Genomic DNA, 17,030 nt, shown 5'->3' with positions numbered 1-17,030 from the left:
TGTCGCAAAACAAACATTTTACTATTTCACGAACAATATGACGTCGTTCAGCTCAATAGCCTGCATCGCTGATAGTACAGGGGTGCATTAGTACCTATGGAATTGCACAGTTGCACATCTGGAAAGACACAATCAGTCCTGAAAGGTATAAACAGCTTTTAGAGCAACATATGCTCCCGCCCAGGTGATGTCTTTTTCAGGGAAGGTCTTGCATATTTCAAAAGATAATGCTGAACTACATAATGCATTAAGTTATCTCACATCATGTCAATCTTATCAGAAGAATCCTGGTGCTGAACGTGCCTGCAGTCCAGAGCTCTCATCAGTTGGAAACATCTGATGCATCATGAAACAAAAATAAAACAAAGACCACCCAGGAATGTTGAGCAGCTACGACATTCATCTCCCAAAAGCCCAGCAGCTGGTCTCCTTAGTTCCCAGATCTTAAAAGAAGCAAGGTTGCTACACACCTGTAAACATGGCCTGCCCTAATGTTTTTGAGACATGTTGCTGTGATCAAACTCAAAATGAGCGAATATTTGTCTTAAAATGAGACATTTTCATCGCATCATTTTTATTTCCGTTTTACACAACGTCCCAACTTTTTTTGAGATTAGGGTTGTATCGCCTGTGAGGTACAGTCTTGTCTTTGCACTCGGCTGAATAGGCTTGTTTTTATTGTGGGGTTTCAGTGAGCTAGCCAGAGTATGCTTAGTAGATATACTAACTCCAGAAATGTTTCATTTAGTTGCATTTATTTTTGAGTAAAGCTGGTGGGATTTATCGCAGTGGGATTATTCGATCCATGACACCATAACAGGGAAAAGGTGTGTTTGCTCAGCCAAGGTCAAAACATGGTGATATAAATAAGCACAACAGGAGCAGAGATTTGTTTTTAATTTATTCCAACACAGTTAAAAATCATATATATGTAAAAGGCAAAAACTGGATCCTTTAATTTTAAGTTAAAATTCTTTATTTATGCAGATCTGTAGTTGCATAAAAATGATTTTAATGACGTGTGTGTCAGTCCTTCTCTAATATAACACACCAGTTACCCTGGTCATGGTAGCTGCTCTGTACCTTGACTCCATCCACCTGGCTGCACAGCTGTTCCAGCTCCCCCTGGTGGAAGACATGATAATAGCGGTGAAAGACGGCGGTTAGATGGCTCTCAGACTCTGATTTCAGATGAGAACTCGAGGTCTGAGTGGTGCCACTCGGACTGGGCTTAGAGCCTGGGCTGTGAGTGGCGTCATCAGTGTCAAGTCTTAATCCAGGAGACATACTTGCATCAAAACCTGGACTGAGACCAGGGTTACTGTCAGTTCTGGTTTGGTTAGTTAAAACCTTTTTAGACTTCTCCTTTCTTTTATTCCTTTTCACACCATCTCCTGACTCTTCCTCCCCTGGTTTTTTCCCCTCTTTCAGATGCCAGGGAACTAAAAGGTCCTGGGTGTTAAAGGCTGTGCGGTTTGTGTGCACACTAAGCTTGCCATCAGTCACTTTGCCAACAGGTTCGTAGCCTTCTTCTAAATGTCCGCTATTCTGGATAGCCGATTTCCCATGAGGCTCCCGTCTGTCTTCGGATGTGCTTTTAGTAAGGTTTTCCTTCCCATTATGCTCTTTGTTGTGGTCTTTGAGGTACTTGGACCTCTGCTTGTTGTACTCTTGTTCAAAAGCCCAAACATAGATGAGTGCATGACCTCCAGGCTTTAGAAGTCTCACCAACTCTCTCATAGCTGCTAGCCGCCGCTCCTACAACACACACACATTAAAAAAATTAATTAAAGACAGAATCACATGCAACTCACTGCATGTGAATCATTGTCAGAGAGATTTTGCACCAACAACCTGATTCCTAATTGATGGAATTATGAACACAGAAAAATACCATCAGATTTTGATCCACCGATCAATACCTACTGCTAATGCAGTAAAAGCGTATCTGGAGAGAAAAGCATACAGTGCAACACTATCAGTCATGGATTGGCCTCCCCAGAGCCCAGATGTCAACATTATTTAAGCACTGTGGGATCATGTTGATGGAGAACAGAACAAAAAGCAGCCAACATCCCAAGAAGAGATTTGAATGTCCTTCAAGAAGCTTAGAGAACTATTCCTGAAGACTTCCAGACCTTACAGGAAAGCTGCCCAAGAGAGTTCAGGCTGTATAGAATAAAGGTGGTCATACCAAATATTTAAGTCTGTCTCCTTATGCCTTATATCAGTATTACCAAGTATGTTTGCACATGTTTGAATAAATCACTGCATCCATTCCCATGTTCCTAGTAGAATTTAAAGAAATAAGAGCTGGCTTTTGCACACGGTTCCATGAAAAGTTCAGAACATGAAAACTTTAGTGAGCTACTAACAATTAATACAAGTCTTTTTTTGTAGGTCCATCTTTCTAAATAAAACTGATATAACGGTTCTATTCTGGTTATTCTTTGTATGAGGATGAGCTGTGTGTACCTCTGTGGAGAAATGGTGTATGACGGCTATAGAGATGCAAGCGTCACAGGAGGCTGTTCGCAGAGGAACATTCAGAGCATCAGAAACAAATGCGTGGAAACCCCTCTCTGCACAAATTTGGACGAGAGCGTTGCTACGATCACATCCCACCTGAAATAAAACATACAGAGAGAGAGTAACAAGGCCATTCAGTGGACTATCATTCTCAAACGGCAACAAACGCACAGGTCAGCAGAGTGTCAGCACGTACAAGGTCTGAAGAAGAACACGTTTACAAACTGCTCGTGATCATTTAAGCCAGAGAAAATGAGCAAGAATGGAGATAAACTATGCGAGGTGAACAAGAGACAGCAGACACAAGTGAGAGAGCGGGAACACTACACATATGCACACACACCCTCGATCTACTGCTGACGTGCAAACAGAAAGATTAAGTAGAGCAGGAGGCACAAAAAGAGGGAAGGACTGAGGCGAGAAAACAGAAGAAGAGCAGAGGCCTGGGTTGGGAGAAAATGAGAACAAGCAGAATAAAACTCGGGTAGCTGCTGTGCTCGCTGCATGATCACAGTGTTCTCTGTTCTGATTTATCACAGCTACACTCTGAGTCAGGATAAGCTGCTTACATGCACCCCCAAATCCCAAACAAGAATATCCCAGTGTGCATACGTAAACAGGAAATGTAGGATATTACCATGGAAACTGAGCTTATGCAAAAACAACAACAACAAAAAAAAAAGAAACAGGGAAGAAATGAGAGCAACAACAGGAATCTCATCCTGCTGTGCCTTACTCTTATTTATTTAGCCGTCCTGAAGCAAGACGTGATGTTTACACCTGTGGCCAAAAGCAAACTCTCTGCTAACTCACGCCTACATTTCACATTCAGTTATACCCTCCCAGAGACCCAAAGCTCTACCACTGGAGGTAGACGTGTAAGCTGCAGCGTCTAGCCCAATGATGCAAACTTTGCTTCATTCTGAAGCACAGAGGTCAGGCTTATGCAACCAGGTCCTGAAGTGGCTCGCTCAGGTTCCTCCTTTTCTTTTTATGTTTATGAAAATCCCGAGCACTGCGAGTGTGACCACGACGTGGTCTGTCTACTGTTCGGGGAAAGAAGCTTTAGCTGATGCGCAACAGCTGCAGTTCCCCAAATGGCCACTTGAGGTTGGCTTTGAGAGGAAATAAACCCCATAGTCTCCAATGTTAAAACACTCAGGGCAGAAATTATGATATGTATAGCTGTACAGGGGCGATTCTTTTTTAACTGACAGTATAAAGTTTTCAGCCTCCTTCAGAGTAAATAGATGTGGATACTTCACACCCAGCATTGACAGCTGAGGTGAACAGTGTACCCTAATTACAGATGAACAGCTCACCTTGAACTTTTTTAAATGTAAACAATACTTGTTTTATCCAAGAAGACAAAGTTATCTCACTTCAGCGATTTGTTTTTTGCTGCAAAATGACACGGTGAACCACACCAGCACTGTCACTGAAACCTGCCATAAATGTGAAGTCAGTCTGGACTGCATGGGGTCAAGTTGCCAATAACATGCAATCTATGTCTGTCAATACAACAGTTAACTGTGATAAATCAGTGAAAATCCCTGATGCTGTCTGCATAGACAGAAATTCCCATTAACTATTATGTTATAAATGAAAAAGTTCTTTGGAAACCTTCAACAATCTCCCCGATTGTTTGCAGAAAGGTTGCTTCTTATCAGGTGAGATGAGGCCTTTTGTTTTGAATATTCCCAGATTAATTTTTATTTATTTACTTGAATATTGATAATTGGTGTCCCTGTATATATCGCAATACTGTCTCAATTTCTTCCAACTAAAGAGATTTTTAAACAACTAGGATATCTTTTTTGTTTTCCGGTTCTATTAAACATCACAACTCATTCAAGTGAACCAATCCACCAATTCACCAAAATAAAATGTTGCCACCAGACAATCAACCTTTAACATGGACGAATTTAGAGCTCCTGAATTCTCCCAAGAATTTAAAGCTGTGTTGTTTTTAGGAACGGTTTGTCACATTCGAGCAGTCATTCAAGACTGCTTGAATGTGTAAGTTAAAAAGCTCATCAGTATCACTCCCCCGTCATTAAAGCACAAGCAGATCTGACTATAATTACAACCCTGTATTCCATTTATTACAGCCATGCTTTGATGTTTTATGTAAGTCCATTTCACTTTCTTTTATCCTTTCACCTATAAGTCTGATGGTGTTTAAAGGCTTTAACCCAAAGTTAAACCTGATGTTACATCTCTAACCTCACCTCTGTGGCCTTATCAGAGCGACAGTGTTGTGTAAGGTCATTAGTAGTTATTGGATGAGTCATGCTGATCTACATGTGTTTGAAAAAGCCCAGAGCCATCTTAGATTTTGCATCCCTATGTGAGAAATGAAGGAGAGGAGTTCTAGCTCGAATACACAGATGAATGCTTCTGCAGATAAGCGCCTGTTATGAAAATGTGTAGCATTTCAAAGCGCTGACAATCTAAGAAACAGCAGCAATAAAAAAAGCAGTGATAGAGGAAATTACCCTGCAGGGATCAATGAAGTATCTCAGAGGCGCAGACATTTCAGTATAAAATGACACTCACTGCAATCATCTCTGGGTTTACGCCCAGGTATTTCCCATTTCCGCAGCCCACATCAGCTAGTACGCTACCCGGTGGGAGCGAGGACAGGAAGTGGCAAACGCGAGGCCAGGGGGAGTGGCGGGTGCTGCTGAAGTGGGAGGCGATAGCGTCGTACACCCGGTGCACATACTCCTCCTCTAGACGGGCTGCATCGGCATGGCAACATGGAAGCGCGGGAGGGGACGGCGTTGAGGGCGAGAGTGTTGAAGGAGCTCCCTGACTGTCACAGGCAGAGGGGAAGGCTGGAGACAGAGAGAAGGCGTTCACTGGTGAGATGTGCCGATCGTTTATCTTTGACCTGCGTTGCCATGCAACGTTTAATTACAATCATATCGTTCGCATATCTTTTATTATTGTCTTTATGCAAAAGCGCTAGCTATGCTCTGGGTTTAGGATTCTCATGCGATGAAACTGTCAGACAAAATAACATAATCCTGCTGTCTAATTTTAATATTAGACAAAGATATCCTGACAATTTCATTTATTAAGCGACAAAAGGTAAACAAACCTATCAATCTGGCCCTGTGGGGGATAAAGTAGTAGCCTAAACTGTGATTAACCACATTTTTTGGAAAGCCAAGTTCAATTTCACTAGCCACACCCAGGTCTGATTGCTGCCATACCTGTAGAATTAAGAAATCACTTAAACTGAACCTGACAAAGTGAAGCAGGCTGAAAGACCTCAAAAAGCAAAGCATCATGTCAGGATCTAAAGAAACGTCTGAGAAACAAAGTTGCTTGATCAGTGTGAAACGGGGTTACAAAGCCATTTCTAAGGTTTGGGACTCCTGTCACCATGGTGACAGCCATGGTTGGAACTGTGGTGAACCTTCCCAAGAAGTGGCCAGCCTAACAAAATTACTCCAAGAGCGCATCAACAACTCATCCAGGTCACAAAAGAACCCAGAACAACAGAAATGAAAAAATGAGAAAAAGGAGCCCCGTAACATATTACATATATTAAAATTAAATTTACCTCTCAAAACCTCACTTACTCTCATAATGTGAGTAAAGCAGTTTATAAAAGCAAAGTGTGTTTTGCTTCACTCTCACCACAGCGGCAGGGTTCAGGCCTGATCTTGCGGAAAGTGAAAGAAGTGCGTGTGCCCCTCTTGCTCAGAGTCAGATTGCTACGTGTTCCAGGTTCAGGCGTCACATGATCGGGGGATTGCTGCTCACAGGCCGGCACCATGTCAAACTTACGAGGAGTGATCCTAAAAGGACACACAAAGAGCTTGTCTTAGTAGTTATAAAAGACAAAAACACACAAACCAACTGGTGAAGAGGATGGGAGGATGTGGATGTGAACAAATACAATGCAAAGGTTGAAGACGAAGACCATCAACAGACTGAAATGTACTAATTGTAGTAAATAAATAGTTTCTTTTTCAGAGGAAAAAGCAGCAAATTAAGCATCAATCCAAAGATCAGGTCAAAAGAACCTGACTCCAAAAGGAGAGACTGATGCTTTGACACAGTCCAGCTTACCCATGAGTCCAGAGATATCTGCTCTCGCTCTTCATGACCAGCAGGCTCCGTCCAGGCAGCACCACAGCAACAACACGACCATCAGGATGTCGGAACTCCATCACCATCTGCACAAACACAAACGCGCTGTGTTAAAAGTAAGAGTGGTTTCTACTCATTACTTCACTGCACCGATAATAACAAATTACTGATTAAATTAAAAATTTTTATGAAGGTTTTAAAGTCATTGGGTGTGGATTTATATACATATATATTTCTTGCAGGCATATTTCCAATGCCACACACACACACACACACACAAAAAAGCCGCCAGGCCCTTCCCTTTGTAACCCAATCATTTTCTACTGATGGATGACATCCTTGACAGCTCTCAGTCAGATTTCCGCTCGTATCACAGCATAGAAGCAGCCCTTGCAAAGGTTTTGAACACAATTTGCCTGAGGAATAATGCGGGGAGTTTCACAGACTCGACTGCATTTGATCTTAGCAGCATCTGATACTGTGGATCACTTCTAAATAGGAAAGGCAGGAACTGCAATCAGTTTCCTCACACATGGTACATGCAGCCATCATCAATGATGGTGAATGAGAAAGAACTGCTATGATGTAAGAAGTCTCTCAAGGAATGGGTCCTGGTCCTCTCTCATTGCACCTGTGCATTTTGCTGAGTAGACACCCAAACATATCTATTCCTCTCCAACTCACTGTATCATGAGTTCTACAGTAGGAAGAAGGAACAGCATTCACTCGGCACTATCAGCACAACATGGCAACTCTGACTTTGCTGATGACACGGTGCTCTTGCCCCCAGAGGCTGGACAAAAACTGCACTTCTGACATCAGAACTGGGAATCAGTCTCAACATCAACAAAGATCAGGCCAACATTATAAGCATGAAGGCCCATCACAGCAGCAGGACATCCACCTAGAAGACATCATGATGCTCCTGTTGTGGACATGCAATTCCAACTAACAGTTCAACAGCAATAATAATTTGGCATCCTGCATCAGTGTTTCCCTACATATTACTGTGCATCTGCTGCAAGTAATAACTGCTGATAATACACCTTTATATTTTTATTATTCATCAAAATGTTTCTGTATCTGCAAGTACAGGAAACAAGTTACGCACTAGTTTTTATGCTTTTAGTTCTTCAGTAGAGAGTTGGGCAATTTCATGGTTTGTTTCTATATTCTAATTAAGCCATACTGCTGTACAGCTATTATTATTAATTATTTTTATTATTATTATTACTACTACTATTAGTAGTAGTAGTAGTAGTAGTATGACAAATTTAAAAAACTTTGACTCATTTTTCATTTACTTTTTTTTTTTTTTTTTAACGTTTGCACCAAAGCTAATATTTTACTGATCCAGCAGTAGCTCAGGACTGAAAGAGACTTTGGCACAAAACTTCCAAACTACACAGTTTTGACTGATGTCACCCAAAGGAAAACACTGTCGACCACCTAAAACACTGTTCATGTTTTCTCTCACTTGCAGCTAGCAGACACAGCGTTGGTGTTTGATCCTAATGTTTCCTTACAGCACATAACAGAATAAGCTCTGCTGGGAAATTACATCTACAACAATTTCCAATTGTATCCCTCCAAATTCTGACAGCAGGAAAATTGGATTTTGTGAAGTAGATGGCATTCATGTATATGTGTGTGTGTGTGTGTGTGTGTGTTCCTGTCTAGCTATCTTTATGAGCACCGAAATCTGCATTCTACTATACTTGTGAGGACCGGTGAGTGTGTCCTTACAAGTGACTGTTGGTTCTCACAAGTATAGTGAAGGCCTTTTTGAGGCTCAAAATGTAGTTTCAGTGTCAGGGTTACAATTAGGTTATGGTTAGGTTTAGGGTAAGGGTTAGGCATTCATTTTTAATGGTTAGGGTAAGGGGCTAGGGAAGCCATTATGTCAATGAAGGTCCTCACTAACACACTACTGTGTGTGTGTGTTCCCCTCTGAGGAGTGTTAGCCAATCAATGAAAGGGTGGAATGTGACTAAATCGATGGTGACGCCGGCAACTACGCTTTACTTCACAACTATTCATCATCTCCCTCCCTCCTCACACGTATGCACGCACACACAAACACACACAGGTTTGTACATCTTTCTGAGTACAATCAATTACAGAGAGCTTCTTTACTTCTTTACTTCCTTACCTTAACTTCAAGCATCACAATAAGTAACCCTAAACCTCTGCCTAACTTCTACAATTAGCCCTAAAGTCAGTCCTTGCTTCTGTAGTCTACAACTGGTCCTCACAAACACACAAGCACACACCAAAAAGGCTGCCAATATACAACATCACAAACAGCTCAATAATGCAGTTATAGTTCGTGTAATTACCAGGAAACAAGTGTTTCATTAATAATGACTGAATCACTTGTGTTACATTTTCAGAGAAATTAAATCCAATGAAACTGAGCGAATGGCATAAAGGTTTGTTATGCACCAAATCCTGTCTGCTTAAATCAAAGCTGAATCAAACTGCAGTGCACTCATTAAATCCACAGAGTAGCAAAATATTTAACAAGGTTTCCAAATAGTCTTTAAAATAAGCTACTTGTTGTATTCTCTGCAACCACCACAACATCAAATTTAGAAATCCTAATGTGCACTCAGAGCTTCATTACTAGTACCCAGTCGGAGCCCCTTTGAGATGGAGCAGAGCACCTTCTTCCCAATACTCAGGGAGGCTGTGGTGTTTCAACAATGCTGAGTTGGTACTAGGTGTCCAAAGTGTGCTAAGAAAATACCCCCCCACCACCACAAACAGCCTGAACCGTTGATACGAGGGAGCATGAATCCATGCTTACACTATCCAATTTTGATGGGAACTACAGCCTCAGTTTACTGCAGAGTGCAGCGGCAATCTGACGTAGCCAATGTGCTTCAAGTTTTCAATGCGTTCTGTGTTCAGAGATGCTCTTCTGCGTGCGGTGGTTCTTCTTCTTATCGGCTTCAAGCAGTCCTCAGTCCTCTGACATCAAAAACACATTTTCACCCAGAGAACTGCCGCTCACTGGATAAATTCTCTTTTATTCGACCTGTCTTTGTAAACCCTACAGATGGCTGTGTGGGAAAATCCCAGCAAATCAGCAGTTTCTGAAATAATCAGACCAGCGCATCTGGCACCAGCAACCATGCCACGTTTAGTCATTCGAATCAACTTTTTCCAATTCTAAAGCACAGTTTGAGCTTCAGCAGGTCACCATGACTACATGTAAATGCGTACTTGAGTGGTGTTAAACAGGAAATACTGCGAGAAATACCACCGCTCAGCTTAACAGTACCATTACTCCCATGCATCGCTTAAAGAAGAGCCAGTTTAATTGCACTCAATAAAACTTTCTTTCGGGGTCTATTCGCTTCAAATATTCCTCCAAGTGTCCCTTCCTTTTTTAACGTGATTTAATATGCCCACTTTTTCTGTGGCTCTGAATCTCCACTGAAAAGCAAGGACAATGAATACACACACTGTCAGTCTGTGTGTGTGTGTGTGTGTGTGTGTGTGTGACAGATGCCACAGCAGATGACAGCTGATTGCTAGCAGAGCCCCTGCTTTTCAGACAAGCAGGGACAGATGGGTGTTCATCCACAGCAATCAGGCAGCAAAGACTAAACCCACGATCTTAGTTTATAGGTCGCAACACCTGTGAACACCTGGAAGAGTGAAGGACATGAAAATGGAAAATCTATAACTCTTGTGTATATCCGTTTGTTTACAAAATTTCTTGCGAGCTTTAATTCCTTAAGTGCCTGCTGGATGAACGGATGCTACGGTGAGAAGGAACTGAAAAGAATGAGACACACCGAGAAGGTAACACAGTGTTCTCAGGAAAAACACAAGGACACAAGATGTGTGCACGTACACACACACACACACACACACACACACACACACACACACACACACACACACACACACACACACACACACACACACACACACACACACACACACACACACACACACACACACACACACACACACTGCTGACAGCTCTCTGAAGCAGATAAATCACAGAGCTCAGGAAGGTTGCGGTTAATTTGACAGATTAAACTAGAACTTATAAATGAATACACACAGACTTGATCTCACTGGGTTTAAACGAATAACCACCTCTTAACAGTTTTAAGATGAAAGCTGGCAGTGTTTTCTTTAGACCATCTTTATGTACAACTTTCATTTTAATCACTGATGATTGCACGTCGAGTACTGCTGACTGATGCTGGCTTCAAACAGCTACTAATTACCAACAGCTCACAGGTCTGTGGCAACGATGACGATGATCAAATCACAGATGCCTGACCGACTTCTCACCTTTGCCCCCAGGCTCAGAGACAGGATGGTGTCCTCAAAGGCAGAGTGAGTGTCCACATGAGGAGGAATACCTGGAAATATCATAAACAAACATGAAAAATGAAAACCTTCAGAGCAAAGTTAATCAAGCGAAACATTTAAGAAACTTCTCTCAGCCCAAAGGCTTCCATAACTCCTCATCAACTGGTTCAGGAAAGGCTCTGCTGCCACCCAGTGGTGCAAATCAGTAAACTCTGTTTGTGTGCTCTCTTATTCATTTTTAATAACAGATTAATTATCAGTTATAAAAGCAGTTATTAATCAAGCGTAACACTCAACCACTAAAACCAATTTTTCCGTCCATGAATGCAAGTAAATAATCATAATTTGGCATCTTAGTAATTAACAATACTGTGTTAACTTAGAGCAGCTGTGGCATAAACCTTACACTGGGTGGTGGTCTAATAAATTTGTTACATTTATATTGTATATTTAAAATTACAATATAATGGCGACGGGGACTAAAAGTCCTTGTTTCAGTTATTAACTTCCCAAAGGACCAGTATAATTATTATTATTATTCTGAGCTGAGAATCATACAGCACTAATCTATCTATCCTTCCTTATCACAATATTCTAACAAAGGGTTGCAGGGGCTCTGGAGCCAATCCCAGCTAGTAGAGTTCAGAAATTAAAAAATAAGAGTTGGGAATGAGCAAAAACTTTCTGTGAATTATTCGAGCTGTAACTCACCCTGTCCAGATTCATACTGATTTACAGTCAGCTGGTCTGGCATAACGTTGATCTGTCCATTTCTTAAACAACGCTCCAGAACAGGTAAACACTCCGCAGGGATACCTAGAAACACACATATTCCTCTGCTACTTCTGTTTTGCTTTATTATATGCTTGTCTAGTGACTGAAGACCATATCACGAAAAACACAGTCCACAAAACCACACCTGATACAATATGTTTGATAAAAGAAGATCCAGATTACCTGCAGGTAATGGCTTGTCCTTATCCACATTGTTGTTGTCGTAGCGAAATTCAAAGCCATAATGTTTCACTCTTCTGTGCTTCAGAGCTTTTTGCGCTAAGAATCAGTTAAAGGGGATTATTCAGAAACAGTAATCAAAAGTGTATGCCTGGCTTTTCTTCACAGCTTTTTTGGGGGGGAAATGATACCCTCACCTGTAACATCCTCATTAGTGGATGACCAGTCTACAGCAGCAAGCAGCAGAGCTTCTTCTTCTGGGGACACAAAATCCTCCAGCAGAACTAAACCCTCTGGCAATGGGACGGATGCTTCCTCCTCATAGGTCACTATACAAGAGCGTGAAAATACACAGTAGATCTTAAATACTGGCTGCAAAAAAACCAACAAAACCTTTCAGAGTATTTCAGATTATTTGACTTACTTGTAAACCTAAGATTTGTCGGGCACATGTATCAGTTTTATCATGAGCATCCAGAGACAAAGAACTATCTAGTAAAACACAAGGTTATTTATAAATTGCTTGACAGAAGAGCCTATGAACCCAACAAATGCTTCAATAAGAAGCAATATGAAAAAGCAATAATAAAGCTTCTTATTCATTTAACTAAAAGAAAAAAAATCCAGCTAGCCAATCCTTAACAGCTGATAAACAGCCAATCAAAAGTATGAGTGCAGAGTGCACATGCTGTTTAAAAGAGTAACGCAGCTGACGGTCATCAGCAAAAAAATGGCAAGAAATACTATCAGCACTGGCAATTACCTGACCAAGTGGCAGAAAATACAGACCCAAAAAAAACATCAGACATACACTGACATAGTCTTTGCAAAGATTGAACAACTTCTATTAGTAACATATGAAGAAACCCAATCCAGTGTAAGATCCACTGTATCGAAAGCTGAGCTAAGCTCTAATAAGACCCATACAGAACAATCACCGGCATCTGAAGCCATTGTAATGTCATATGGAACTTTAAGAAGACAACTTTCAGTCAAATGCATTGCAATAACTCATTACATTAATAAAACACAATAAAAAAAACCCTGCAAGTGTAAATCCATTTAAAAGAGAAAGGAGAATTTATGTCTAAGCCAGGCTATATCTGAAAGAACTCACAATGTTCCTGATGGTACTGAAAGTAAAAGTACCTGAGTTGACATAAGCGAGGTAGAGCATGACGCTGCTCTCTCCGCACTGCAGCTTCTGTCCATTAAGGTGGGTGTACGCTTTTAGAGCACTCTCTTCACACCTGGAACGAGAATGAAAATGACAATAATATTAGTTTTAACTGGAATAAAAAGGTCCTCAATGTACAAAGCGCATTCCTGCTGTGGCAAAGTGCTGTCTGTGCCCCAAGTGTACCTGTATGTGACAAAAGCATAGGGCTTATGGGGAGGCATGAGCAGGCTCTCCACTTCTCCCATCTCTTTCAGCGCTGCCGAGAGCTCCTCTCGACTAACGCTGTTCCCCAGGCCACCATTAGCCACCACCAGACTCTGCAGAGGTGAAATAAACAGTAAAAATCACACAAAAACAAACAAACCTGAAAATAACTGAAAAAAAGAAGATGTCAGAAAAAAGGGGGAAAAGGCCTTTTCTCAAGGATTGTTAGACTGCTTAGCAATCAATCAACCTACAACACATACTCTCATGAAAAAACAACTAAACAAATGAAGTAGTTTGTGTTTTTGTTGTGATGCTTTTACTGGCTTAAAATGTTGATGTTTGTTTGTTGATATTTGTCTCTAGTATAAAGTAGTTTGTTCCCTTTTGCTATGAAACCCAATTTTTATGAACTCGTATTTGTATTTGTCTGCAGAGATAACAGCGTGAAATCGTTTCAGATAAATAGAAATGGTTCTTAAAACTGTCTCAGACTGCTGCAGGAACACAAAAATGAATCCCATTTAAAAGGAGCAAATGAAAAGTCTCTTATAACGAGTAAAATATTCAAGGTATTTTCCATAAACAGCGGCTGATTTTCTTGTTAATTTATCAATAATAATAACAACAATAGTAATAAATATATATATAAAAATTTTGAATAGAACAATTAAATATTAGATATGCAGGTAACTTTTAAAATCATTTTAATGTTATAAAACAAGCGAAGAATAATGAAACATATGACAACGAACCATTTCCCGTCAAATAAACGTTATTTTTCTTTACCCTGGTAAGCTGCGGGGTCGTATGGATGCCTTCATGCTTCAGTAATGTGTGACTGGCTTTAATTTGTTTTCTGAGAAGTTTTTTCTCTTCTTTACTTCTCCTGACGGCCTTCACGTTGTTTTCCTCACTAGCATCCATGGTACGTTGTTTTAATCCGTCCGGGTGCAACGGGGACTGAAAGACTACGGTTCCCAAAGATTACCTCTCCAGGAGACATTTTGTAAAATGTAACTAAAGTGTTTATCTTACATAATTCTGATTTGTTAAGAATAAAATGAAATTATTACATGTGAATAAAATATATATATGCACTTCTCGGAACTTTGTTAGCTACAGCTGTTAACTTATTATCATCTTGTCTTACTCAGCCAATCACATGGCAGCAACTGAGTGCATTTAAACGCGTGGACGTATTAGGACGACCTGAGGATTAGAATGGCAAAAAATGTGATTTATGTGACTTTGAACGTGGCATGGTTTTTGGTGGCAGATGGAATGGTCTGAGTGTTTCAGAAACCACTGATCTTCTGGGAGTTTCCCCACACAACCATGTCTAGGGTTTACAGAGAAATGTATGGCAAGAGAAATATCCCGTTAACATGGGTTTTCTGGGTCAAAATGTATTATTAATGCCTGAAGTCAGAGGAGAATGGTCAGACTACTTCAGCCTAAGAGGAAGGCAAAAGTAACTAAATTAACGACTTGCTACAACCATGGTATACATAAGAGCGTCTCACAACACATGGAACCCTGAAGCACATGGGTTACAGTAGCAGAAGACCACTTCAGGTGGCACGTCTGTCAGATAAAAACAACAAATACTGACAGAGGCTTCGAGCAGGATGACATGCCATGTCACAAAGCTCAAATCATCTCAAACCTATGTCTTGAACATACATTCACTGTACTCCACAGTCACCAGATCTCAGTTCTGTAGAGCACATTGCTGAGAGCACAAATCTGCAGCAACTGTGTGATGCTATCGTATCAACATGGACCGAAATCTCTGAGAAGTGCTTCCAGCACCTTGTTGAATGTGCACCACAAAGAATTAAGGCTGTTCTAAAGATGAAAGGGAGGTGCATACCACTGAGTGCACATAATATAAAAATCTGATCATATGAACTTCAGTGAGACACTCATTCTTCTATTCCAGATGGATGACTCAGAGTGTCTCACTTTTCCACAGTGTTTTTCTTGATTAGCATCAGCGCATTTTTAAAATGTGCATTTGGACTTTGCCTGTCATTTTTCCAGCATCTGAAAGAATTTTGTCCACCGTGAACCATGAAGGCATAAGAGTACAGTATAGAACAAAGCACAGGTGCAGCTATGATGCTCTTGATGACCCCTGATCCAACAGTCTGGAATAAAGTTGCAGATTCAAAAAAGAACCTGTGACTGTGACCATGTGACTTTTCTTTTCCTTGAGGTTGCATTTTGCATTACACGCATTTTCCCTTTGATGTCCTTTAGAGCAATCAGTGCAACATTGTTAAACTTGTTCTTTAGTCTTAGCTAAGTGATTCTATTCAGTTCTCTTCTCATGTCAAAGCTTCTGTTCTGTCCTTTGGCTCTGTTTTGCTGGCATTATAAACGGTAATGTCAAATCCACTTGATCTCCAACTTGATACAGTAAGGGATTAAATATCGAGTGTTGGACTCTACCTTTCCATTTTCAATCATTTCATTCGTCTATCATCAGATTCAACTTAAATGTTGGCAGCTGACCCAGACAGTTGGTATCCTTCATATTTGTTATTTTCAACAAAGCACCATACCCAACACAGCTGGACATATTCTGATCATGCATGAGCATTCACTCATATTCTAGCATAGGTATTGACTTGTGATTTATGTATTCTGTCCATTATTTTGTCTTTGATGCATTGCCTGCCCTGGCCACTGTTCCCTGTCTGATTTCTCTCTCAGTGGGGCCAATTATCTCAGATCCTGCATCCAAATTCCTCTTCTGTCAGATGAATGACTCTGCAACCCCTCTGAACATGAGTGCGTGTTCCAGCACGCGTGTCTCTCTGTGTTCTGAAACATTTGTGCGTGCGCCTCAGTGCTTTGCTGTGTCCCTGTGCATTTATACTCGGGCGTGTTGTGTAATGAGGCCTTCACCTGTCTTCTGCCATCTCCGTAATTACACTGCTGGCCAGTGCGAGCCCTCGGTCGTCTCAACGGCAGACTCTGTTTATCCTACAAAACAACAGCTGGTCAGGCAGGAGAGCATGTGGCTGCCCTCTCCCAACATGATAACAACACTCTGCTCTTTTTTTAAGCATTCAAATAAATTAAACCCATTTATCACTGTTGGAGGTGATATCAGGTGCAATATCAGTAAGAATTCAAGCTTTAATCTCTAGTACGGAGCATTCACTACATTCAGTACAATTTGTATCCACTGTATGTGATGGTTTTGCTAAACTGGTAAAATGGCTCATTAAATGATTGATGTTCAGTTCCTCTCCTATTTTCTAATAATTTCCAACATTGCAAACCAACAACGTTTGTTGCAATTTATTATACTGATGTTGCACAGTTTTTTTTTATAACACATGGATCAGTTTCATTTACTTGGAGATGGGAAGAATTTCTAAACCACTTTCAGGGCCTTCAGTGTCTTCCAAGCCTCCACTGGCTTAAAACCCAAGGTTTGAGTTTCATTTTTAGAACTGAAAGAAAACATCCCATGCCAAAAGCCCAATTTAGAAGCTAATGAATGATCCAATAATGACTCAGTGACAGAATCCTATCCTTTGTCAACCCCAGTTTCCAGAGTCAAAAATAAAATTTGGACCTGAAAACTCAGATATCATTTTAACATTACATTTCTCATTTGGTTGGCCATACACAAATGTCTTAAATACTAAGGTGAAGAAGTTAGCGTTAACATTGCACCAAGTGGAAATGCTTGAAGCTG

The 17,030-nt window shown here is 40.8% G+C and overlaps 1 protein-coding gene across 1 annotated transcript; it reads right to left on the bottom strand.

Annotated features, from left to right (window-relative positions):
- Positions 1–894: 894 nt before the first annotated feature.
- Positions 895–14,274, bottom strand: alkbh8 (alkB homolog 8, tRNA methyltransferase). Its single transcript, XM_082502006.1, has 12 exons — positions 14,102–14,274; positions 13,292–13,425; positions 13,078–13,178; positions 12,126–12,257; positions 11,932–12,027; positions 11,686–11,790; positions 10,954–11,024; positions 6,616–6,722; positions 6,181–6,341; positions 5,089–5,369; positions 2,476–2,625; positions 895–1,758 (listed from the first exon to the last, which is right to left on the bottom strand). Exons 1-12 carry the CDS (start codon positions 14,237–14,239, stop codon positions 1,027–1,029), a joined length of 2,208 nt encoding a protein of 735 aa, XP_082358132.1. The 5' UTR covers positions 14,240–14,274; the 3' UTR covers positions 895–1,026.
- Positions 14,275–17,030: the final 2,756 nt, after the last annotated feature.

Source organism: Aulonocara stuartgranti (genome assembly GCF_965226115.1).
Source record: "Aulonocara stuartgranti genome assembly, chromosome: 14".
NCBI classification, from domain to species: Eukaryota; Metazoa; Chordata; class Actinopteri; order Cichliformes; family Cichlidae; genus Aulonocara; species Aulonocara stuartgranti.
The sequence above is the reverse complement of the archived record's forward strand: the minus strand, read 5'-3'. Positions and strand labels throughout refer to the sequence as shown.